The sequence below is a fragment of the Haemorhous mexicanus genome, chromosome 7 (assembly GCF_027477595.1).
Source record: "Haemorhous mexicanus isolate bHaeMex1 chromosome 7, bHaeMex1.pri, whole genome shotgun sequence".
NCBI classification, from domain to species: domain Eukaryota; kingdom Metazoa; phylum Chordata; class Aves; order Passeriformes; family Fringillidae; genus Haemorhous; species Haemorhous mexicanus.
Window position 1 is genome coordinate 13,119,668 of NC_082347.1, and position 27,692 is coordinate 13,147,359.

General features: G+C 39.9%; 1 protein-coding gene across 4 annotated transcripts in view; it reads right to left on the bottom strand.

The window, feature by feature from the left end:
• ARID5B (AT-rich interaction domain 5B) overlaps positions 1–27,692 on the bottom strand; it is a 117,291-nt gene that overhangs the window by 60,220 nt on the left and 29,379 nt on the right. For all 4 annotated transcript variants that reach the window (XM_059851123.1, XM_059851125.1, XM_059851124.1 and 1 more), the window contains one exon: positions 10,019–10,249. In XM_059851123.1, coding sequence (XP_059707106.1) covers positions 10,019–10,249 — 231 coding nt within the window. The remainder of the gene's footprint in view (positions 1–10,018; positions 10,250–27,692) is intronic.

Genomic DNA, 27,692 nt, shown 5'->3' on the forward strand with positions numbered 1-27,692 from the left:
GTTTTATCAAGTCTGTAATACACAAAATTCGGCTCCAAAATGATCTCATTTTCCCATTTCATGTTTCCCTGTCATCTACATGGTAGAGCATGTTTACAGAACTTTATAACTATAATATACAATTCAGTCATTTCTAAACAGCCCTGTAAGGGTAAGTCTGAAATGTACACATTTTAAAGATTACTTAGTGAACACCAAACCCTTTCCCAGCTGTTTTAAATTTTGAATTTCCCAATAAATGAATAACATACTAAAAAAGCAAACAAGATCTGACATTATTTAGTCTAAGTTTCTAAAATGGCATAACATCTGTGGCTAAAAACAATTCTGAATAACTATATTTAACTAGAGCAGTATTCTATTATTCATAGCTCATTTTCCTTACAGACTAGGGGACTTAATGTGGTGTTCAAGCATTTCAAACATTTCTTTTAATTGTTTAGTCCTTCCAAAAGCCAAACTGCTGCAAAAAGGGAGAAAATGTTCACTCATATCTTTTATATATATTCATGTGACCAACCCATGATCTCAGTTAAGTGCCACAACTGTTCATTAACACACATCACAGCCCCCCAGTCAGTACTGCGAGCTTTGAAACCATGCCAGAAGCAGGGGCTCAACAAATGGCACTTTGACCTTTTCACTACTAACTTCAATCTTTATTAAAATCTCTCAGACGTCAGCTCTGTCTCTCTCTTTTACCATCTTTTATGGGCTCCTGCAATACCTAATATTCATTCATTAAAAGGAAGTTTGTTACATTCTTACATAATGATAGATTCCCTTTCACATGCAATCGGCTTGTGAAATGCCTTTGATTGAAAAAGAGAACGAAACACCCCCTCCCCCTGCCAAACAACTCTAAATTCAGAATGCTCACTCACTTCCAGGGAAATCAAGCATGCTGCCTAATATTAAAAAATCTCATGGCATCCAGGCAAGTTTAGCTCCATTTTATGTTCCCCTTATTAAATTTCACCTTAGCAACACACGGAATCCTCACCCTGCTCTTTGCTTGCTTTTTCAGTTTCATGTTTGCATCTTTACTTTAGTCCAAGCATTGAAAAGGGGACAGAACTGAATTTTTTTGTCCAGCAGTTTCAGTTTCTTACAATAGAGTCACCAAAACCAGCAATCCCATGGAGGAAAACGCAACCAGAGACAAATAGAGGCTTTGATCATTTTTATGGTGCTCAAGCATAGATTTGGGGGGAGAATGGAGGAGAGAGAGAGAAATCATGATTTTTTTTTTTCCTTTTATTTGCCTACCAGTAATTAAATAATTACACATTAAGAAGAAGAAGAACAACAACAACAAAAAAAAAGCCCACAGAAAAAGTTCTCATGAGTCATTTATGTGTTTTCATTCTTTGTGTAAACTTTCTGGCACACCCTATATGCTTCATTTCTTGCTTTAAATAAGTAAGTACTGGAAAATATGCATAGTATTTGGAACCAAGGGGAATGACACATTAATTCGAAGCTTACTTTGTGTAAGTTTGCGTTTTCCAAATTTGAAATGCAACTTCAAGGAAACCTAAAACTCACCTTCAACCTCTGATTTCTCTCCCCCTTCACCCACGGATTATGCAGAAGGTATAAGCTATTCATTTAAGCAGCACAGTGAAGTATCATCATTAGGTGGTTTAGTTGCCTGGGATACTCCTATCAGCCTGACCAGTAGGGAACCTGGGAAGCGTGAGCTCCAAAGGGGGGAAAAGTAAACAGAGTAATGAGTAACAGTTACAGCTCCTTAAAATGTGTACATTAACCTCGCTATTGGGAAACTATTTGCTTTTTAGAGGCAGCACCCTCTGATTGAAATAATGATAAATATTTTGGAAATTCCATCTCAAGCCAAAATGAAATTACCTGAGTGCACTCTCAGAGAACAAAGCTTTTTAGTATACCTTCAAATGAACTCAGGTAAGTTTACAAATGGTCTATACCTAAAAGACCATTAGCTAAAATTGCATTTGTTTTTATTGAAAGACAGCCTCAAGTGCTGACATGTAATATATGACATGGGATACATAATAATACTGTTAAACCAGTTCTGACATAATATTTCCCTAGGCATAATAACCACAAATGACTGCTTTAGTTAAGAACTAGCCAGAAAGAAAATAGATCCACGTAAAAGTAGCTCTAACCGTAAATACCTCAACAATATTTTATGTCACTTTGTAAAAAAGTTAAAGGAGTCCCATAATAATTAACAACAAAAACTTCATGTTCTTTACTATTGTATGGTGGTTGTGAAAGGTTATTTCATAGTCCCGCAGCTGCCAATGCTGTAAATTATGCAGGCACCAAGAAGCATTAAGGAGAAATAATAGCAATTTAAACTAAGGCTGACGTAATTCATGATAAACAGTCATTGGAAAATATTACAATGTTGTCTTTTTTGAGTGGGTTTAATCAGAAGAATGTGACCATATTCTGACACAAACCACTCCACTTTTCCATTGTATGGGAATGGGGGCCCTTCCCTGGCTATAAAGGTTTCCCTTGCTCACGGCCACTGCTGAGCCCCAACACCTCAGGGATGCTGCTCACAAGGCTTGGGTTGCCAGTGGGCCCAGAGTTCTGAGACACGGCTCCAGAGTCTGAGCAGGCCTGGTGGTCCAGGGGAGGCACAGAAACCAGGGGAACAGTCAAACGAGGATATGCTAATGAAGGCATCATATGAGGCAAAAGAGATGGCTCCAGACTATGATGGACATGGCTCACAAATACGATGAACACAGCCCATCTTACTTTTTGCTATGATCACAAAAAATTATTTTGATAGCTGAACTGTAAAACCAGCCATCAAAGGGAAATCTTATAAAGAAGGAATTAGTAATATACATCTACAATAATTTAGTGAATGGACACCAATAAAGAGGATGCGTGCGTAGGAGATGACAAAAAGCATGCTATGGGTTACATTAATCAGGCATAGAAGAACAGCTCAGTTGCAAACCCTCATTTGCTGGAACTACACATTAATTCTCTGCTGAACTCTGTCTGCTAAAACATGCAAACCCCACAATACCATCACATAGTCACTAAGCTAAAAAGTAAACTGAAGTTCTGGGCACACCCAGGCCCCTGACTCTGCCACGGGCACTCGAGAGAGAGGACCTCTCACTTCCTGTCCAGTGAGAACCCCAAATCCAGAACTATCCCAGCCCATATTGGGCACCCCACAGCTCACAGCCCTGATGTTTCTCAAGCAGCTGGGTCATGGCCCCACGCAGTCACTGCAGACACATGGTGTAAGCCCCCTGCCTCCAAGACTGCTGCCCAAGGGCACCTGAAGAAGTAAGGAGCCTCACCAAATTGCCAAGTGCCCTCCCATGGGAGCAGCTCTCTGGCAGTGACACCGATGGGTGCTGCAGCTCCCCTGCTCTGCTGTGCAGGGCTGACAGCCACAACCAGCCCTGGCAGAGAAGGGACATCGAGGGAATGGGCAGAAGCAGCTTTTCAAGCAGTACCTGCCCTTCCACTCAGCATCTGCTGCCTTCCTGAGGGCAGCAGGAACACGCAACCCAAATACAAGCAACCCAAATAAAATCAGTGTTCTCCATCAAGGAGTTTTGATTATATAGTGAAAAATAATCTATCTTACTATTTATCTTGGTTACAACTACAGTTGCTAGTGAAAATGCACTAAAAAACCAGAAAGGAGTGGAAGCTAACAGCATTTGTTTCCATTGAAGTTCTTGCAAACAGGAAGGTATTTTATCTTACTTTACTACATATTTCTTATGTTCACTTAACAGCTTGCTGTTAACATTGGGTGAGATTCTGTCTTTGGTTAACTGGTGAAAATCTTGAGTAACAGCCACAGAAGTGCATGGAGTTATGCTGGATTTACGCCACCAAGGAAGGCAGAATGTGACCCCTTATCAGTGCCTTTTTGCTTTGAGTATACAAATATTTTATGCATTTCAATGAGTGACAGAATGCAAAACTTGCAAATATTTATTTTTAGCTGTACGGGGAAAAAGCAATTAGAGCTAAAAATGTTAAGAATGAAGAAATCACTTAACAGAAGCAATTATGTTGGGCACATAAACAACTCTGCCTTCAGACATTTTATTCAAATGCTGCAGAGCACACTAGAAAATATCAATTGTTTAAAAAAGCCCCTCCAAATATTTTTTCACAACTGAAAAATCAATCATTATAAACAACATCTGGGGATCATTAATATCTTGCTCTACAGTTGAATTAACAAAATAAGAAAGAAATCTGACCAGAATCCAGAACATTTCCAGATTCACTTTCTCAAGCTAAAAGCTTGCCTTTGCAGAGGTGGGGTGGGAGGGAAGAGGAAATGTACATTTATCTATATTGTATATAGCACTACTATGCATTAATCACTACTTCCCCTCCAGCTATGTCCTGTTTTTGTTTTGAGAGACCTAAAATTTGAAATATTTAGCTAAGCCACCCTGCCCAAGACCTTGGAAAAAATTTGCATATTTTTCAGACTGTTGGAGATGCCACTGTAAAGCTCCATCTAAGGAGCTCCCAGTATCCATGTTAATAAAAAGTCTCCCCACTCCTCCTATTGCTGTTCTAAATGTTTTAAACATTCAAGTCTTTGCAGAGGACCACTAATACCAATCCCACTCTAATATCACATCTGTATTAAAACAAAGAAACCCAAAGCAACTATATAGAAACGTCAGGTTTTTCTGAATTTCACTGCTATAAATTATCCTGCAGGTAGCCAAAACAGACAACAGCAATAATGCTGATACTTTACATCAGCTGAAAAACTTTAAAAAAACACCCAGTCAGCCCAAGTACAATTTTTGTACTGGAGCTAGTTTAAAAAGAAAAGCCAACTTTGACTCACACAAATAAAATAAGTCACCAACAGGAAAACTGTATTTCATTTAGACTGAAAACATTCTTCCGTCCTTTTTTTTGTTTGTTTTAAAGACTCATTCCCTGCCAAGGTTTTATTTTGTTATGTTTTTCCCCCAAACAACTGATTTTATCTGTGAGTCACAAACTTCTGTAAACTAAGATGCATAATGACAGCAAAGACCAAATTTCAGCTATACCACGAGTAATGGTACCACTCCATACCCTGGAGTGACCAGCTTTCATGCCACAGAATTTTTCTGGCACATGACCCATCCCTAAAAAGTCCTTTCTCCTTCATAATGCTGCTCCTTCCATGGCTTCCCTGGCCAATGACAGGGAGGGTAAGTCTTTCTGAAATTGTTGGCTCAGAAACTTCAGCAGCTGGGAGGACTGGTAAGTCACCCCTCATTCCCAACCACTCCCCACCAGCCCTGGAAGTGAGACAAACTGCCTTCTTCATTGTTTTACAGGGAGAGATGAGCTGCTGAAGGTTTTGAGGTTTGCATTTTAATGCAGATACCTTTTCCCCTAGCAAGCAATGTGTTAAGTTTGGTCTGGGGGATGGGGAGGAGATAAGAGGGACCTGCAATGCCCTTTTGCACACGGATTTTTTTCAATGAGCAGTTTCCCTCTGCATTGCTCAAGTTACGGCCAAATGAAGACGGTTAATTTTTCAGAGAAAAAACTGTATTTATACCACAGTAGGTTGTAGTTCTCCCACATTTTGGTATTAAATGTTTCACTAAAAAACTGGGTTTTACATGCAAACCCAAAACCTTCTTTTGGGATTGAACATGTGTTTAGAGTACTCCAGGGACCAAACATATTGTTAAACGGCATATTGGACCCAGCATGCTGTAAAAATAATCCAGAATGATTTCAAATTTACTGAACAGATTTTGAAAATTGAGAAGAATTAAGGTATTCCATTTTCTCTCACACTCCTGTTTATAGAAAAAGCAAGCCCATACTCACACAATGAAAGACAGTTTTTGGATTCATCTTTAGCAGACAGAATTTAAAACATTTATCTAGCAAAGCACCAAGAAAAATCGTTCTGAGATTTTCACCTGGTGAAGCTGATGGAGCTGAAACTCACAATCACCCAGACCACAGCTGGATCACAGAAAGATCCTGGCTCATTGATGAGCCCTGGAAGCTACTCCATGCCATGGAGCTGGCATAGGCCTGGCAACTGAAGTCACCTTTTTTGGACAAGCAAACACAGAGGACATGTGCTGCTCTAGCAACAAGTGCACACTGATTCATGCCCAGTGACCTTCAGATACACCTTCTGAACACTCACAGGCAGCTTTGCCTCCAGCCAGATCCCTCTGGTCTATAATGAAAATTATTAGAAACCTAATTTTTTCATTCCTTCTCTCCTGCAGCACATATGACCACACAGCAGATGCCAGTAAATGATATGCATTTACAAAAGTTATTCAGTAACAGTAACCCCAGAGGCTGATAAATGAAAAAGATTTTGAAAAATGTCTTTAGTTGAAGAGAAATGATTGTTCATTTCATTGCTCATGTTCATTTCATTATCCACCTGGACTGCTTCATATTGGTGAGGACCTCTAATTGCTCTTATTTCAGGAGAGGGATACATGTGCAGTTGGACTGCAGTCATAGCCAGGAACGTGGGCTATCAAGATATCCAAGCATGGTTTATGTCTTCTGCCTTCTGAACAGAAGCAAGCTCTTGAGCCTATTTGCATTCTGGAGGGGAATTCTCCAAGGCAGTTGGATTAACTAATCAGTGGTTGTATCAACAAGAATGGGAGCAGGAGGCTTCCCACTCACAGCAGTCTTTCCTCTGTACATGTAGCGTAAGTCTTTCTGTGGCAGGCTGCAAAGAAATACATGCAAATGTTTGCACCTTCCAGCTGCTGAGCCCATTCCTCAGCAGCCTGCTCCTCCAGTGGCCTCCTAGATGGGATGCTGTGGCACACTGAACCAACCAGAGGACAATTACAAGAGGACCATGCAAGAAAACAGATCCTAAATTTTCCTGTCCAGAGCACTTGGGCACATGCCATCCAGCAGTGGGCACTTAGGGCAGAGGCAAGCACAGGTAGCTGTGGGGTTGAGAACACCTGTGGCAGCCCAGGCTGGAGCTGGAGGGGAAGCTTAGCAAAGCCTGAGCCTCACAGAAGCTTTATGGAAACAGAACATGCACACAGGACTGCCCAAAGCCTTGCTCCATCCCTCCCAGCCATACCTGTGGGAGGTCATAGACAGCATCTACATACATCTGCTTTAAAAAATCCCACACCAAGCCAATATTTATTGTCAACAAAACTTAATTCTTCTTCCTCATTTCCAGCTTTATTTATTTTTATTAAACCATACAAAAGAGGCAAAATAGGCAAGGAGTATGAGAACAAGTCAGAGCTCAACAATTTTTTTTTTTTGTTATAAATTTATAATGAAAGTAGAGAGAATATTTCCAGGAAAACATTTTGGTCTATTAAAACTGCCTAACAAGGAACACAGCTTACATGCTGGGGGTTCTTTGTAAAGGTGTTTCTGGTGTCTCATTTGTGACATGCTGTATCTGTTGCATTACTCCAAAATATAGAGAATGTGTAAAACTTGCCTCAAAAGCAATGCTTCTGAAGACTTGGCATCCACATTGGAAACCAGTGTTCCAGTGCTTCCCACATAAATACATTAGCAGAATGTATTTCCCAAATTTTGTATTTGCTTTAGAGCTGGGAGGATTTAAGGTAAAAATGGTGAAATACATACTCCTATCTTTTTCCTTCTGCACGCTTATTTAATTTGCAAGGTAAGAGAGGCACAAAACCTTCAAACTACATGTGTCTGCATCTCCTTATAGACACCTTTTCAGAATTTTAGTCACCATTTTTGTAATCTGGTATCCCCTCAGATTTGACTGATAAATACCAGTGCTTTACAGTAATCTATTTATCTACTGTACCACCCTGCCTCTGTTTAGCTTTAGCAGTCATCACCTTCCCCATGTGACATCAATCTACACGGTATCAATGTAAACTGTTTGTATAATGAAGCGTTGTACATTTTATTGTCCTGCCAGCAAAGAAAAGGATAAAGTTGTACTTTGCCTGCTGTCTTCAACAAAGGTAGCAAAATTGACACCATACATTTCGCAATGCAGATATGAAACCACACACTGGCCAGTTTTTCCTTCTTAAAACAGCAGGGCTTGCAAGTTTTACATCATTATTTTCATAATAAATATTTTTAAACAGTGTTTTTTGGGGATTTTTGGTGGCTCTTTTTTTTTTAGTAGGGATTTAAAAAAAATCTGCTTCTTAAACCAAACTAAATTTTAAATACATATTATTAATTTCTATGGCTAAGATTTTTGTGACTCTGGTTGATAATGAGATAATTGCCTTGCAAAGGTCAAGAGAATGGCATAGTTTGCTTTCAGAGGCTGAACAAAGCACTTGCTATGGTTCACTAAGCGTAGTTTCTGCATCATTCCACATCTCTTTGATTCATCTATTACTAATATTCCATGATACACTTGCGTTATGGATCCAACTATTTCAACAAACCTGTAATCAAGGAATGACCCTGAATAAAATACTCCACAGAAAGCAGATGGTAGGCTCATCAAACGCCTTCAAGCCTAAAATAACCTTTCTCACATAAAAAGGAGAGTCAAATTACAACTGAACTTTATATTCCGAGCTTGAGCTCAGAGTAAATAAAAACCAACACGATACTATTGTGTCATTGGACCAAACTTCCAGGGCATTTAATTCATTTTTTTCACCACCCCCACCATCTAAAAGCAACCAACACTTTTATTCATAGTTCATTCAAAACCTGCAATGTTTTATGTGAGTGTGAGCAGACTTGACAGTTTGGGCCAGATTCTGAAAAATCTTGACAGCACAAAACTAAAACTACTCTCAGCAGTCATGTGCTCCAGTGACAACACCACATGAGGAGGGATCTCCTCTGCCTTTTGGGAGTGGCAGAGCAGCAGAGTAGCACTACCTTACAAAATGCCCCAATGCCACCGGATGCGTCAGGGTTTCTCTGCTGTCACAACAATGCCTGAGCTGGACACCAAGCCCAAAGCCAGTGTGCTCAATTTTGGAAAAACAGGCAGATGACTCTCCCATAAGAAACATTCCCCCTCACTCTCATTATTAAATGTTTAGGTGCATCAATAGACTTTTTTTCTCTAAGAGACTACAGGAGCTTCCTTGCAGAGATATGGGGGTCTTGCAAGCAAAGGTGTACTCATCACCATGCAGACTTTGCAAGCATTAGCCACAGAACTCATCCATCTGGTGATATGCGGCATGAAACTTAATTCTGTACACTGCTAAAGAAACTACATTGGACCCATTAGTGGGTGTCTACACAACATGCATTCTGCCACATATCTGAAGCACATCTGCTGCAGCTGGGATGATCTGACACCAAAAAATCCTTGTGTGAAATCACCTGGTTGCTACCAGGTGTCAAATCTTGCAGTCCTTTCCCCCAGCTGTAAGGAGCTGCATACTACTTTAGAGTATGCAGAGTATTCTCTATGCCTCTTGAATTAAGAGGTCACCTCCCAGAAGCATCTCTGCATTCATAAAATCAAGCTCCTAGCAGTGGCAAAGCCCATGTTGAACAAGCCCACATTCCAAGATGACCAGAAACACACCAGCTACAGCTGACACTCTTACAGGGCCCAAGGAGCACAACTGACGAGTGCTCTGCAACAGCAATGGGGTGTGCCAGGACTCCCTCTTTTTTGCATCTTTTAGCATACTGCACCAATAACAACTTCAAAAAACTAACACACACCCTAATGCTTCTGGAAGACAGGCTATAGGTGAATGGTTAAGGTAGATGAACTTCAAACCCAGGCAAGGTATCGTTTCACTCAGACCCAGTCACTGTGCTACACTCCACCCGTGTAACATTATCTTTGATTGTGAACTCAAGTTGCAATACTGAGATCACCAGCGGCCAAAAGCCTTCAGTCTTAGAGAACAAAGAGCATATTTGGTACTGATCATTTCAATCACAAATAGCATTCATGGTTCACTTCAAAGGAATCACATCTTCACTTTGGAAGTCAGTGGATACGTAAAAGAAGAAAAATGTCTTGTGAGAAAAAGAAAATAACTGTAATGGAACTTACCAAACTCATCACATATACTTTCATTTTCTATTAGGGTAGGATGATCAAATGTATCCCGGCAATAGAAGATTTGGGGGTTCTTGCTTGTTACTGCAATGCCTCCAAGGGCTAAAACGAACTGGTCTGTTAGTATTGACGAGGGCTTGTCCTGAATGCGCTTTAACATGGAACGGTAGCGACAGTACTGTGGGTAGCTGAGAATTAAAAGGTTTGAATCTTCATCATCCTCACCTGGAAGAACAGAAAAAATATTCTTAGTATATCAGAAAAATACAAAACAAGAGCTGTAACTCAAGTATTTCAGAAAAATTCATTTTTCTGAAGTAAGTTCATCTTTTCTCAAGACACAACTTTTATAGCTCAGTGGGTCTGGTAAGAAAGGTAAATAACCAGTAATTTAAAGAAAGTTTATTAAAATAGGTGATTTTCTGCCTTTCTGTTCAGTTTTCCCACACTTACTCACAAGGACTACCTGGATGAGCAAGAAAACACTGCTCTGCTGAAGCTGGCCAAGGGCCTTAATCAAGGTGTTCTCCATACTTTGCCAATTTGGCTGCTTCAATAGAAATATAATCTGTAATTTTTACTCAGTTCCTCATACAGCTTTATTACACTCATGTTTACATCAGTTAACATCTTTCAAAAACAATAATATACAAGCCTCAGAGCATACAGCTATTACCCCTCCTTTCAAGTCCCTGATACTGCCTACTACCAAAGGACCTCTGGGCCAGGGAGGTGGGCTGACCCAACCTGGTCATTGTTGCTAAACCCCAAGAGGTGGAAGCAACTTTCTTCACATTAACTGCAAATGCAGCAGAACTCAATAAAACTCCTACAGAGCACAACAAGCAAATGAATTTTTGAACAGCTTGTGCTGCTGGGCTCAAAATATAAAGCAATCTAGACCTCAGAGCTTTCCATTCCTCTATGATTTAGATGATATCACATATGAAGGTGGCAGATTTTGAAATAACACAATCAAGCGTCATCATATAACCAGAAGGAAACCTAAGAGGAAAAAAAATACTCAACTAGGGATACAAACACGAGAAATTACTCATTTGCAGGTATGCAGCCAGTACTCAACATCACTTCTTTTTATGCTCATTTATCTCCTCAGGTACCTAACTGAACATGACTTTCCAGGCATGCCAATGAAGACAAAGCAATAGCATTCACTTTACATTTTCTCTTCTACTCTGATTACTGAATAACTCAGCTATTTCTTCTGCCAGAGACAAAAAGTCTACTATTTAATCCCATTACCAATACTGAAATCATTCTTACTCCTAAAAAGTAAAAATCACTTCAGACGTAGAAAGAAAAGTCAGATCAGTTCTCCCCAACTTAGTATGATGGCACAATTCATCTACATTCAAGTGAGGCAATGAAAATGTTGACACATAAAAGGCTAAATTTTAAGAAGTCTCTGGAAGCAGATATATCACCTAGAATGTCATCACTGCAGAGGAATGCAATGCTGTAAGAAAAAAATCAACACGACAGACGGACTTGCAAAGCACTGTCTTTACTAGCACAGCTCCTGAAAGTCATCACTTTTAAAAACTCAGAACTCTCACCACTATCCTGACATAGGTGAGAGATAAAACTGTTTGTGTTAAAAAAAAAAAAAAAAAAAAAAAAAAGGGAAAAAACCGAAGTAAGGATAATACATTTAGGTAAACAGCGTTGGCATGTTCTAAGAAAATAAAATTGATGGCCCTTAAAACCTCTTTTGGCCAATAAGGATGTGGTCATGCTTTTCTTTGTTTCAACAAGTATCCCATAAGCCTACACAACAGCACGATTGAGCCAATTGCTCCTGGGAATAAGGCTCTCTCTTCTTTATTAGGAAACTCTAAAAATCAGATCAGGAAAACTGTTCTAGGAATTAAGAAGCACATGATCCGTCCTTTAACTCCTTCGAGAGTTGCACGTACGCCTGCCTGACGGTTATTACTATTTTCTACCTTTGTGCAGATAGCAGTGAGCTGAATCTGTCGATCTGACAGCACTTTTCTTATGCCAGGATGTGGTCAGCTTTTTAAACAGGGTGTATATAAATGTATGTCCCACGTGCCTTTGTAGTAAACCATTAGTTTCTAGACAAATGTGCTGCAAGTCCCTGTGCAGAATTACACAAACTTTGTACCCCTGACAACTGACAACTTAACTCAAACCCCCTGGCATAAATTAAAACCAAGTAATTTTTACAGGATCACTTTCATACATGCTTGTGCAATTCCAATGAATACTTTGTGATGCATTTGTTTCCTTTCCTTTTTTACTCCAGGTTCAATAGATACATCAAAGAATGAACAAAGGCTGAATAAACTGAAAATTTGCTTAGTGAAAGACAAACACAGTGTTCCTGGAACAAAGATTTTTTCCTCAACCACGCTCACATGAGAAAAGAGAAATCAAAGCAGACCAATCCCTAATAAAATGCAAGCCCGAAGACGAACTATTATTTGCTCTTATCAAAATCTCACATGTGCCATTTAATGGTGGACTTAGTGAATTTTGCAAGTATTTTTCAGAAATATGATCAGAAAGAGTTTACTTTTAGGAGAAGAGAAGCTCAAAATGTGGATCACATTCCATTAAAATTAAGAAAAACAACATGACTTCTATAAACATACAACTGAGATATTAGGAAACCAAGATGCTGTATTTTCTCAGTTTCATTTTAGATTCCACAGACAGAACATGGTAAAAGATAATACCTACAGTATTCTGCTTGTGAGGCTCAACTGAAATTACTCTAATCCTATGCTTATATCATAATTGTGTGGTTTAATAACATCCTCCAGCATCAACTTTTCATTTATTTTTATATTTCAGGGCTGAAAACAGAGAAACTGTAATTGGGAAGAAAAGTTTCACCCCTGCCTTCCAAGCACTGCCTATATCTGCAGAGATATAATCCAACAGTTCCCTTTGTCAGGGGTAAAGAGAGCTGGGATTTGGCACAGCCTGGCATTTATGTTGGATTACATGTTCTTCAAGTTGTCTTTGTAAGTAAGAGATGCATGAAATGCCAAACACAATGAATCTATGCAAGAACTGACTTTTCAAATCAGCACAACCATTTTTAATATGTAAGGCAAGACAATTAAAAGCCCAAAAAAAAAAAAAAAAAAAAAAAAGCCTGTTAAAAGGACAAATTCCTAACAAATCCATCTAGAGCCAGAACTATTTACAGAGAGAGCAGAGAAAAAAACCCTGTAACATGCTTTTTGTTTGCTTGTTTCAGAAACATCAGCCTATAATGTTATTGCTAACTGCAATAATCTACCCTCAACATCAGTAAGCATTATTTCTCTTTAAAAAGACCTTCACACCAGGATTTTATAGAGCTTGATGGAAAAACTATGCATGTTCCTTCCTGTACCTAATTACCTCAACTGAAAAAGCTGCCAAGTATTTTGCCCTTTAGTTCTTTTAATCGTATTAGTGCAAATGCATTTGGATGCCAACATTTTAAGATTTTTGCTTAAAAGATTCCAAATATGTATGAGGCTGGTGCTATGAAAGCACACTCCACTTCTTCCCAGAAAGCACAGAGTTATTCTTGCAGAAGAAATATGAATTTGTGCCTCTTGTAAGACTAAATGTCTAATTTCGACCCAATTTAAGTAAAATAATGTCAATATGAACTGCTCTCACAATGATTTATGCTACCTTCTGTTACTTTATTACATTAGACATTCCTTTCTCTAAGCTTTATACTTTTTGCCGTCCTCCTAGCAACCACATAAAGGCTGAGTACCAACTTTACACGCCTGGCACCCTTCCAGGCTCGACTGTTATTGATAATTATATTGAAGTTTCAATTTAATTGCTACTCTGTTGTGACACAGAATATTTTTTGTAATTAGGCTTTTCCCATTTTCTGTCCATTCATTTTTTGCATTACTGAAAATGACTTTTTCGGCCCAATCCCCCCCTCCCCTCCATGAAAACACAAGCAGAACAATGATACAGATAAGGGTCTGTACATCTGTTACTATCATTAACAACACAGTAATGTGAAGGGAAGAAAAAAAAAAAAGGGGGGAAAAAAAAGCTGAATATAATTTCTCAGAAGGTAAATTTCTTTTCAGTTTAAGTGCTCTTTTTCTTCTTACAGTTACTCAACGATTTCCTGTTCTAATTACAAGACATTATACAGAAAGTGATTTTTAAAAAGGAAATGTACCAGCACAGGAGGCTAAACAGAAACACTTGCCTGATATGGTTTGAAATTGCAAACTTTTACATCTCTTATCAATTCTCTGCTCTAGCTTTGTACAATATATTATACCACACATCTACCATTTCTTCTGAGGCAGTTAACACAAATGTATACATCAAAGGGGAAACAACACTTGCAGTTAAACTGCAGGCAAAGGAAAAAAAAGAAAAAAAAAATCAATTTTTTCCTTTTCCATGTAGCTGGTAAGTTGGAGGCAAGCCAAGCCTCAGAGTGGAAAATATTAAAAAGTTAAAAAAAAAAAAGCAGCAGGCTTGATTAAAAAGCAAAAAAAAGAGATATTCAGTTCTAGATCTAAATGAATAAGCCACAAACTATTTCATAAAAACATACTGTGACGTAAATTACACATCAGTATTGCACTGTTGTGGTTATTTTGAGAAATGGCTTGTACTGTAAGTCAGCTGGTAAAACCCCACCCTTAATGATTTTGTAATTCTCCATACAGCAATCAACTGGAGCAGTCATGAAATTGCCAAGAAGGAAAACAGACAGAGCTGTAGAGAGTTTGTAATAAAAAGATAATGTACTTTTAACATAACAGAAGTAGAAGATTGGTTTTATTAACTAAAAAAACTACTTAAAAGGTCCCAGGCTTGCCATTTGTTTTGATAAATGTTGACACAGATCTTCGTAAGACAAGCAATGGAAGTACCAGGGGAACCAGATAAAATGGGACAATGCTTTGGTGTGTGGGTAGCAAATTGAGCAAGGGAGCTATCTGGAATATAGAGAGAAAATGAAGGAAGTTGCAGGGTTCTGTCCATCAGGCTCCTCTCCCACACGATGTCCTCGCTCCTCTGCCTTCTTTCATAACTCTCTGTTACTAAGGGGGTCTCCCAGAGGATTCACATATCACAATTAGCTTATCATTGCTTCTATGCATGGTTATGACCATTATCATCAATATGCAGGGGATACAGAGGTAATGGAGGATGCATCTGGGTGTCTGAGGGACTGGTGCAGTGCTGAATGAACATGGCTCTGACCCCTGTGATGGGAGGTCTCCTGACTATTGCAGAGCAGGGTGTTCACTCACCTCCCAACACCCTCCAGCTGTTAAGATCTAGTTCTCCTTCTCTTGTTCTACTTCTCTGGCAATGACTTTCTGCAGTATAGGCATGAGAACACAGGTGTAGATGAAGCAAAGATATGTAGCTCACCCTTCAAAACCAGTATCTGCAGGTCAGACAGGCTCTACGTATATCAGAGCTGCCTGTTCTAATAAAAACCCAAAGAAAAAGAGCACAGTTTTCAGCAGATGGAAATGAACTTACCACACAACTACCTAAAAACCCCGAATCTCTCAAAAGGTCCAAAAGCAAAAGAAACAGCAGAACAATGAAGGAATAACTACAAAGAGGAATAAGAAACTGGGTCTTTATGACCTCAAAGTTTTTAAGAGGAATCTTAAAGAGGAGTGATGCAATGAGAACACCTTCCCATACATCATAGTCCAGCTATAACCTGCCAAACACCTCCAAACTTCCAAGATAACTGCAGGTGGCCAAGCAGCAATGACAGTCATCACCTGCACCTCTGGGGATTCCTGTGTGGGCAAGGACAGCTCTCCCAGTGAAATAACCTTCATGGGAGGATCATGCCTGGCCTCCTGCCTGACCACTTCTCACACTGAATCCTTTGCACAGACACAAAGCTAAGAACCACAGCAGGAATCCACATCCCACAGGAGGAATCTGCTGTGGACTAGGAGCAACAGCTGAGGAGTTCAGGTAGCAGCACAATGGTCACAAGATCCAGTGGTTAGGAAAGATTTCTCAAACACAGCTCTTCCAATCCACTCTGCCTTTTCATTCCCATGGTCTTTATTCACACTAGTAAAGACACTCGGTGTGCCTTAGCTGGCTAATTAATCACAAGACCTAAAAATATTAATCTAAGAATGGTATTTCTCTCACAGATAAATGCAAATACAGTAATGATTTAGCCACATGAGATGGGACAGGAAATCTGTGGTTTTGGTTTTAAATAAATTTGGGTAAATTATTGACACAACAGGGATACCTCTTTGTCGGCAGGACTCATGCTACTCATCCTTGCTTTGAGAACCCCCCTCTATTTGAATGCTAATGCAATCAAGAACAAAGGCAATGTGTTGCAGGATACGAACACAGTGATTACATTTATGTTTACCAGATAATGATGGTGTTAACAAGTTGCCTGTAATTCTGACATGGACGTTTGCCTGCCTGATTCTGCTTTTAAATTGATCAAAAGGCAAAAGTCATTTCTGCCAATAGTGAAAATAAAATGTACAGCCTTTCTGCATATGTCAGATATTTCTCCCCTTTTAAGGAGGAGACAGAGCTATTTCTCAGAATTTCATGCCACTTCCCCAGCGCTCTGTTTTCTGTCACAGTGCCAGCAGAGCATCAGCCTTTCAAAGAATTCCTAAGCTTAGTTTAATATTTGAAAGAAAGAGAATACTTACAAATCTACTGGAGATTGAAACTACTGCTCAACTGAACAGCAATACAGTCATTAAAAAAAAAAAGAAAAAAAGACAGCAACATCTAATACTTATTTGAAGCACATGGTTGAAAAATGTTTTTCACTCGGCTATTTGGATCAGAGTTGTTTTACTCCTACTTAACGGGGACAAACCCAAGTGTGTTGATCAATGACTGACAGTATGTCCATATAATGAAATATTCTATAATATTTATTTCACTAAATCACTCAAAATTCAAATACTAAATCCAATTTTTGAAGAAGACAAAAGAAATTTAATATGAAAAAGTTTCCAACCAGGTATTCCACATCCTTTTCAGACTCTAATCCTATATTCAGCTGCTCGTAACTGCAGCTCCAACCTCGCACTCCCAGCATCCTCCTGCACATTAGGAAGTGCCTCATAAACCTTATGAGGTGTTTCTAGACTCAAGAGAAGAGTGACTGACACTCGTCATTTCCAGCTTTTATATAACCCTTCCATCCACAGGCCTCAAACTGCTTTATGGAGATGAGTAAAAATTATTATCCCCATTACACAGAGAGAGAAACTGAGACAGAGAGAGCTTAAAGGATTTATTCTACAGCATCAAGCAATTTAGAGTGCAAGGGAGAGAGCAAAGAGGCCAGGCAGAAATTCTTGTTGGGAAATTTCTGGGTGAGTGGGAGATCCCTAAATTTCCTCAAAAGGGAAGTGACTGTCTCAGGTCACCCCGGCCAGCCTGCCTGCCTCCACCAGAGATGGGGGGGCATGGATCAGGTGGCTCTGTGCTGAGGCTTCTCTCTTACCACAACCATCTTCCCTGACCCACACAATTCCAGTCACTCCTTCATTCTATTCAGCTGCTGCCTAGCTGGAATTATCTCCCCCTTCAGGAAGGCTCTGTGGAGCAGCAGTTCACCCTCGTGCCCAAGGCAGGTGACTGCTGTGGCAACAGCTGGAGGAACCCCCAAAAAGCAAGCTGACACTGCAGATGTGGCTGTAAAATCGCCTCCCTGCCTCCCAAAATTTCCTTCTCTTACTCCTCAGGACACAAGCACGGGCCAGCCCATGCCCAAACAGCCATGGATGGCTACAGAAAACCGCCCTGATATAAAAGGTTTTTAAACTGCCCTATTAGCTTTCTAAAGCAGATGGAGATGGGGGGAAGGGGGAGATTGATTGTAGAAGGGAGCACATGCTGCCTGTCCTCTTGAATGTTCTGGGTCATGCGGACCATTCAGGTTGAATGTGCATCAGCTTTAAAACAAGTATTTATCCTGGTTGTCGTGGTTACTGATAAGCAGCTTCAATTCTGCTGATAACAAAAAGAAGAAAGAATTAAAAAGGGGAGGGGAGCTGAAAACATAATTTGGTAATATGACGAAGCCAACAAGAGGAATTAAATCACATTAAACAAGCCAATTGTACTGTAAATGGCTCTACCTCTGTATTTGCTTTTAAATCATCTAAGGCTCTAACATGGCAGCTGCTTCAGTTTTAACAAACAAACAGTAAAAATCCCTTTTAATAACGAAAGAAAATAATGATATACTTTGCTTTAGCTGAATTCAAACATAATTTAATTTTTCCTGAGGTGAGATTTGCACAGGGAACAATCAGATAATAAGCGTTATCATTCTCACAGACAAAACTGAACCAGCACTTTGCAATTCAAAGTGCTATTTAATGCACTGTTTTCAGCAATCTCTGAACACCATCCAACATACCACTGAACTACACTTCAGTACTTACACATAAAGCCTGATCCTACAAATACTCGAGCATGAGGGTTATGCTATGAACACAAGTACTACAGCTGAGGCTGAAGTCATACATTCCCTACAGCACCTTTGTGAGGGGGGCGTCACATCCTCACATCCACTAACTTTCCCTATAACACCTTCTCATCCTCTGTATTATTATTACTATTTCTATGATCATGTGTCTTGGTCCCCCTTTCTGATGCGTAGCATTGTAGAGAGAAAATACTGGAGAATAAAAAACCCTGCTCTCACGGAGAAACATGCAACTAGAGCCCCTGGCAAGAGTGGGGCACACATTTTTGCAGTAGTGATAATTAACCATTGGAACAATGAGCTCAAAGATGTAACAGACTCCCCAACCCAGTGCTCAGGACTGAACCTCGAGATATTCTGTGGACTGATGAATTTTATTCTCATGGTCTGTTATTTTTCTCCTGTGCTGAAGAGGCCCATGACAAATCCATACTTGTGTGGCATGAAAAACTGAAAAGAAGTGGAAGGTCGCCGAGAGTTAAACTGAGTTACCGGGTTTAATATCAGACTAACCAGGTCTTCTGTCATCTCCTCTCTCTTTCACCTCCACACACCATTCAAACATAAATGACAGACAAGGAAACGCAAGCCCTACTTATAAGGGACTGATTCATCACCTCTTCCTTGCGGCAGAATCAACCGCCTTCATTTTCCACTGCACCCAGAAGTATGAGTCAAAAGCCTTATTTTGGTGTCTCACACGGGGCTCTTTCATTATCATTCTGAAAATTCGGAGGAACTGCACCCTCCTCGAAATAGCAGCGGCAGAAGCTGCCGGTCCCAGAGCTGCAACATGAGGGGTGGAGGGTGGAAACGGTCCAGTGATTTAAACATTCAAGCCCTGCTTTTGACATTTATGCCCTCTTTGAAACCCTTAATGAAGTAACAACCCCGTTAATTCTGGCAGGGTATTTAATACACATAAAAACTGCATTATCTACTATTTACAATTTACTACACACAAGCAGTATCTGGCTCTGTATAAAAATAACAAGCTCACTGTAACCCTCCCCTCCCTAACCATACTGCTGATTTCTTTGACACATGGAGAAGTGAGAATAATTACATTTTACTGAGTGTGTCTCATTACACTGATTTAAGTAAGATTTCCAAAGCTGTAAAAATATGCTTTTCAATTTCATTTGTTTCTAGCATTTCACTACGAAGACAGTTCGTAAAGCCTTCAAAAATCATCATCAATATAGACAAAAATTGTACCCTGCTCATGTGGACATTTGACAGAGGGATAATAGGGTCTAGAAACACCACAGTCAGATGTTGCTTTTCTGTTTAATGTTTCCTTCTGTGCCAAACATAATATAACAGACAAGTGTTAGAGAGACATGCAGGGGGGAGTCTGAATAGAGAGCTTTAAAAGAGGCCCTTAATAGAGAAGCTGTATGCTTAGTCTTCAACAATATTCAATAGCAATTTATTTGCAGCCATTTTCTCATGTAACCTTTCACACGGGAGCAGATAAGATAGAGCACAACACAATTTGTCAACTGCCAGATATGAACAAAAGAAACCATTTTTAATAAGCTTCAGTGGCCCCTTGTATTTGTTTTGCAACATGTTAATAACTTTTTTGGAAGCCAATCAAAGACAAGAAGAGAAAAAGAAGTCAAGCTGGGAAACAAAAACCATAGTTTAAGAATTTTACAGATAAACTCGTGTTATCATCTGCAGTGTAATAATGCTTAAACCCAGGAGTGGCACAAAATTGGAATTAGAAACACGATGCCATTTCTTTTTTAACAAAAGAGCAATTACAAAAATGCTAGTGTCATATATACCTTTCAAGAATTTGCTGTCCTCTATCTCACCCCAATGGAGCATATACCTGCTCCCCAAAAGAACCTTACTCAGGTTCCCCTCCTTCACAGTGAAGAGATCAAACTCAACATTAAGACTATCAGGAAAGGCCAGACAGGAATTGCAAACTCCAGGCCATTGACCCAACTGCCCTGTACCACACTTCCCCGGGTACTTGGAAACCCTCACCTCCTAATGCAACTTAGGTTGCACCAAACAGCCCCCAAATTGTTGATCATGTAGCCTTTTAATGTAGCCTTAAAAGCTGTTACAGGCATATGAGTAAGTCTGTGGTTGCTCATAAGACTGTGGTTGCTCATTTAATCCTATTCTGCATCACAACAAGGTAGACTGGAGCTGAAAAAGAGTAATACGAAAAAGGTCTAAAAGAAAAGGGAGCTAACTTACACCCCTGTCTAGGACACAAGGACCAAAAACTGAGTGATATGCAGTATAAGACAAACAAAGCAACTGTGCTGAAATTTAGCAATGCCAAGGCCTTCCCGTGTGACCAAGGTCGTATCATTATGTATTCCTGGGGCAAAGCCTCATTTTGACGGAAGAAGAATTAGTTGTAGGCATGTGAGAGCTTGTGGGACAATTGCTCCTGATCTCTTCCCCTTCCTGCAGGCACAAGAGGAGAGGCAGAGAACATCCTCAAAATGGTATCAACCGATACCTGTGCAAAAATGTTCTTGCAGGACTGAGGTTCAAAAGTGGGTCGAAATGTTCACATGAGCCCTCAGTCACATTTTTAAGGTAAAGGTCTTCTGGTAGTGAAGAAAAATCAGAAAGCACCAAAATCCCAGCAACATATGCTGAAAAAGCTGATGAAGTGTTAGGCAATTTCATTAACATTATTAAAATAGAGAAAGTTCCCTTGGAAAATTTCACACAGGCTTTCCCGTCTCATGGCAAATTACTCATGGCCTGAAAGACGCGTGAGGAGCAAATGGAGAGAAATAAAGCTTCTCTCCAGGTAATTTGGACCGAGTCCTAGTCTCACTGGTAGAAAGACCAGGCATGTGGGCTTCAGTGAGAACAGGGCTGGGTTCTTTGAACTAGATTATTATGGCATCTCTAAGAGAGGTACAAAAGTATACGGTGAGAGAAGATGCATCAGAGAACAAAAGAAGCTGCCGGTCAGATGACAACCCTCCTTGTTATGATGATGAAAAGACTCCCAGACTTCAGCAGACACACACCTGCAGAGTTTAGGATCCTATACCCAAAATTAGATTTTGCCTTCTAAGGACTTTGCAAAGGAGTCTGTTATCCAGTGAAGGGAAAGAATGTAACTACTTGCTCTTCAAGAAAGAGGAATGGCTTTTTGAATAAGAAAGGGCTCCCTGTGATGGGAACATACCAACCCCACGCTCCTCCTGAGAACTAATACAGGATTTTTCTTCCTCTTCAGCAGGACCAGGAAAACATCCCTGGAAAAGAGGAGAAGCCGTGCTACCTGAATTATCAGAAAAGGCCTCAGGTGGAGGCAGGGTGAGAAAGGATTTCAGGACAAGTTATGCCTATGAGCTGAGGAGAACAAGCAAGTATCCTCCCACTCTTTTCTCTAGGCAAACTCTCTTTCCAAGTTTTCAATGCGAGCGTTGAATCTCCAGTGAACCTGCCTGGGAAGGGCTTGGCAGAGCCCTGCCAGTCTTCCAGAAACACCAGAGCTCGTGCTCTGTTCCCGATGGGCTGTGGTTCCACACCCAGCAGAAAGGAAGGCTCCCAAGTAAGAAACAATCCTAACACACTATCTGCTAGTCTGGAACCTGCTCTAATAATAGATAGCACTGCCTATTTCAAAGCACTTAATGAACGCTAATTAGTCCTCAGGGCATTCCTATGAGGCAGGTAGACAGATAAGTATTATTTCCCATTTTACATATGAAATAACCTCATCAGAGATGTTCTGACTTGCTTAAGGCCACCAAATGAGTCACTGAGCTCAGCACCAAGCAGGTCCTGGCTCCCAGACCTGTGCTCAGACCTCTCAGCCATACCTCTTTCACAAGTGCAAATCTTCATTTCAAATGTGGAGGGAGAAAGGAAAGATCAAGGAGGGGTAATAACACTAGGAAAGAATTTCCTCTGGGAAAGGAGCTTCCAGAAGAACAACAAAACAGAGTTATGTATCTACTGAATGCTAGATACCAAATCTAGAACAAGGAAAGAGATGAAAACCACACTGATACAAAATTGTGTAAGTTTTTATTATACAATCTATTCAAGCAGTCAGAGCTATTTATTGTGGTTCGTAACCACCCTTAACGGCAGTTTATTAGCTTTACATTCCTAATTTCTCAAATGGTCAAAGCCCACAGTCCTGGCTGCACACAGATGCTCAGCACATACATGTAAGTTACGTGCCCACACCCACAAAGTTACACCGAGATGTTGCTCCATACCTGAAACCTTTGTGACTTCAGACATCCTGAGTAGGCAGGAACATTATCAATGGAACACAACAATCACAAAACAAGGTTTTGTGTCTCTTTGGGAAAGAGCAGCAATGGTTCAGCCACCATTTGCAAACAGCCAGAGCTCACATGACACCATTACATGGCATTACATTCTTCCATCACCAGGCTGCTGCATCACCCACTACTTAACTGCCCACGACCAGCACAGACAGAGCTGGGCAGACAATGCCCTAAAATTTTAACACTCCAAATCCAGCAAACGTTTTCCACATTCCTGAATGTGCCCTTCAATGACTCCTTCCCTTTCAGCCCACAGCCCCATAGCCCACAGACACACCATTAAGGGAAGCAGGGTCCTTGAAAGAAGGAATGCAGTTCAGCAATCCCTCCAAACATTCACCAATTGTTTGTGTTAAAAATAATAATTTTGCTTCTATGAGATTACAGGACCAACCTCCAGGCTAGGCAAAACATTACTTCTTTTTCAGAAGAGGAAAAAAAATATTTATACAGTGCATTACAAATCTCAAATGGTGATGTTTAAACACAAGTTTGATGAACTATATGCAGCATAATACAGCTGCTTTGCATTTTGATTCCTTTATTTATAGACCACAGCAAATTAATAACTCAAAAATGTTGTTCCAGGCAAAGTAATGGACACACAATAAAACTATTCATTTCCTCAAAGGTCACTCCAGGAGAAACATACATTGTTTCGAAGCCTACCAACAATGCTATTGTTCCAAAGAAAAGTGAAAATATATAATGAGCAGTTAGTACATATATCTGCAGTGGAGACCCTGGGCTAATTTAAAGTGCAATCTTAAGGCAATCAATCATACTCTAAAATTACTTCATTTTCCAAACTGTTTACACTTTTTAAGTTACAAATCCACTTTCTGCTATTTCAACTCACGATTTACAGCTACAGATTTAGCCTGCCTTGGCTTGCTGCCAAACTCTAGTCATGAGGGAGCTAATGATCTGAACAGATCAGTGTTTTATAATGGAGAAAAGCGCATGTAAATTTCCAGCATGTCTGCAAGTAATCAAGGCATGCTGACTATAAATGAGGCGGCCTCACATTTATTTTAGGAGAAATATCTTAAAGCCCCACTTTTTATCCTGGCCAACAGGACAAAAAAAAAAAAAAAAAAAAAAAAAAAAGAGGAAAAAAATGAAAAAGGAAAAGAAAAAACCCAATCCTTTAAAAAGGTACTCCAAGATTATTCCAAATGATTCTAAATGAAACTGCTAGGCAAACAGTATGTTAAAAAATAGTACAATAGCTAATTTCCTTTAGTGTTTCTATCTCTAACCAGATCATATCCTTATCATGGCAAGCTGGAACATTAAACTCTCTAGTTCATGGAATCAAAACACAAGAGTGCTTCATATTACATTATAGAAAAATGAGCCATTCCCTACAAACAAGGTCAGATTTCTGGAATGCCAAAGGTCTACATTTAAACAGAGATGGGAGGAGGGGAGGTTTTGCCCACTCCACTTGCTAAAAAACAGTGGGAAACTAGACCAGCAATTCAAATTTGCTTTAATAGTTAAAATGGTAGAGGGAGAGTAAGAAGTCTCTTCAGAATTGATACTTAAATTAAGTATGATCTTTATTGTTTCATTACAGTGGCATAGCCAAATAATGACTTTGTGTTACTGTACAAATAATGCCGGATCCTCATTTTCTAGCGGAAATAATTACTCTATTCTATCATTTTCTGCTTATCATCAACCTACACCCCCTTCCTGTGTAGGCAATGGGTTGTGGTATGTTTGGGGTTAGACTAAAAAAAGTTTCAGATTTTCTCCTGCTTATAAAGGCCATACCAAGGAGGCACATTTTGACTCAAAAGTGGCTTTAAGAATGGAGCTATAAATATTCTTGTGTTGTACTTAATGAAATTCAATCCATCATGATGGATATTTCTGTTGTAACACTATTACATGCCTAAATTCAATTGTATAATTGGATAGGGCCAGAAACAATAAGCTGGCATTGCTTTGTTTCAGCATACTACAGATTTAAAATACCTGTAATCATAAATCAACATAATTATTTGAAGTTCTGTCACGAAGCAGAACAGGAAAAGAAAAACTAAAATAAACTAGCTGCTAAAGAATTTCATTTTACTTTCTCGAGACTGAAATTTTTTACCAGCTTTGAGTCTTACCACCACTACAACTGGGAAAGTCTTTTCTCCTTTCCCATTGCCTTGAAAGGCACCTCCTCCACAAAGATTTCACTTTCTTACAGCTTTCCAACACAACTGGCAGAGCTCCACTGAGGAATCCCGCAATGCCACAGTAGGAAGGATGCGCCTGCAATGCAGCCACTCGGATCAGGGTAACAGGGAGCCAGGCTGAGAGAGACAAACAACCTGAGCTCTCCACAGGCAGCCAAATGCCTGGTGGGACAGAGGCCATCACTGCTAGGGCAGTCTGTCCTGCTAGAAGCTCTAGGGGGAGACAGCCGAAGTCCCTCCTTGCAGTGGAAGCAAAGCGAACTGAGCATTTTTTGTCCCACCGTGTTAGGTATTTTGCTACTTATGCACATAAAATAATTTACTAATTCCTCCCCAACCTCTCTGTACTTCTTACCTCACCACTGTCAGAATGAAAACTAACCTACCTTTTCTTCTCTTTTTCTACCCCTAGCACACGCAAGCAAGAGCTCGGGAGCAGCTTTGATGGATGGCCCCTGGATGTGAAGAGTTTGTTGCTGGTTGGTTCATTTTTAATTAATGCTAAGCAACTGCCACTGGGAGCTGAGCCTCGGGAGATCACTGCCCAGCTAAGGCAGAAGACCAAGTAGATGAGAGCACCATATAGGAAAACACCAGGAGATGCTTTGGGATGGACTGCATTGTGTTACTGGGAGAGGCAAAAGCACTGATGGTGGCTGAAGAGTTTCTTCCTTCCCCTCACCTTTAGTTATGCAATTATTTTCCAAATCTCATCTCCACCTACCTTCCAGCCATGCAGAGCTCCAAGCTTACTGGAGGCACTGGGCTACAGCATGACTGAAGTCAATATTAAAACAAGGATTCCTCCTACAGCTTCCCCGCAAAAACATTGCATTCACGGACAGAGGTCTCTCAACAATCTCCTTGCTCTGTTTTTCTTGCTGCTATTACAGTTTTTTAAAAACTCTTTTTCTTCCTCCTTTCTCTTTTGATCTTTGTAGGTCTCAAGCTATGTATTCCATTACTTCTGGTACTTATGCGAAGAATGTTAAGCCTTTCAAAAAGACACTTCTTCGGCCAAGTGCTTTAAGGGTACTGGAGCTCAGCAGCATATACAGTTGCATGTACACACACACAGAGATATGTGCAGTTTCACATATGAGAGATGACTATGTAGCCATCAGCATATGTCTGTGTAATCACCTGCTGTTTGTGTGTACATACAGAATACATTATACAATCACTGTAACATGATTAAAAAACTTGCCTTCTCAAACTCTCAACTTTTACTCTTGTACTCTGTATCATCAAATTGGAGAAGTAGCAAAAAACAGGTGAGACCTAGATTTCCTTGGTCAAAGAACACCGGGGGAAAAAAAAATTTTTCTCTTTCAGTTTATCTGAAAGAAGCAAAAAAGAGTGAACAAACAGATCTGGGGGAAAAGGCAAGTCAACTCCAGCTCAGCAAAACTTTCTAAGATAAAAAAACCAACATAAATAAAAAGAGGAGATATAAATAGGTGATGTGAACAATTCTTGAGAACAAAAAAGCATTTGATATCCTCTAAGCTGGTGTCACAGGGTGGTTATTAACTGGCATAAACATGCATTTTCAGTCCCACTGAGTCACCCAGAAAAGCTGGCTCTCAAATAATAAGCTTGATGGAGCCTGACATCCATTTCTACTTTTCTTTACTCCAACTTGGAACTGTTGCACAATTACGACACAGTACGTCAGGATCTGATAAACAGAACTGAAAAAGGGAAAGAAAACAATTTTTTCCCCTACAAGTCAGGTTCAGTTCTTTTGCCTATTAAAGTAACCAAATATGTTTCTCTCTGAAATCAAAGCCAAAAGGCAGCATGCCAGACACAGTTAACAGATAAATCAATGTTCCTGAAGGGCGGGCTTTTTTGTTTTGGGGGGTTTCTGCCTGACAACAATCTTGTGGTGAGCAAACAGAACACCCACCACACATCTTGTCAATCTACTCACATGAAACAGGGAAGGAAATGCAAATACTTTTGAAGATCTAGGCACTGTTTGGAAAAACTTCATGTTCTAACCTCCCTGTCAAAGGTCATGGTTCTCATACCCATGAAGTCTGCAGCTATTGTAAAGCTCACCTCATATAATGTGTAATTGCAGCTAATTTATCACTAAGGTCATTGCACATACTATCTGGGAGTTTGTAAACAAGAATGAATCACAGATTTCATTTCTGTGTCCCTTTCAAACTGGAAGACCTAACAGTTTCCTGCTCCAACATACAAAATAGTATTGCTTCTATAAACCTACTCAGGTCACCTTGCCAGCAGTTTCCATTTAATTAAACTGACAGCAAAACAGGGCCTTTGCTAATGTGATCCAGACCAGTTTGCCTTCAATGTAAATTCTCAGGCAAGAAATTACATCTGAAACAGATACAATAATCCATCTATATCTCAGTCATGAGTTTAATCTATACTAAAATAACGTTTTCTTTGTCCCTATTGAAGTCTGTTTTGGAATTCAGTGATCTTTTCTTCTTTTCACAGTTGAAGTTCAGAGAATTATTCAACTTCCATTCACCTTCCAGTCAATTCTGAATTTTCTTCTTGCCTGTAATTTACACGTTCATTGTTGGTTTCTAGGTCATGGGTAGCAAAATGATCTCTCATGTGAGAAACCAGATTCAGGACCTACTTCAAACTTTCACTTTCTGGAAATGAGATAGACTGGTAGC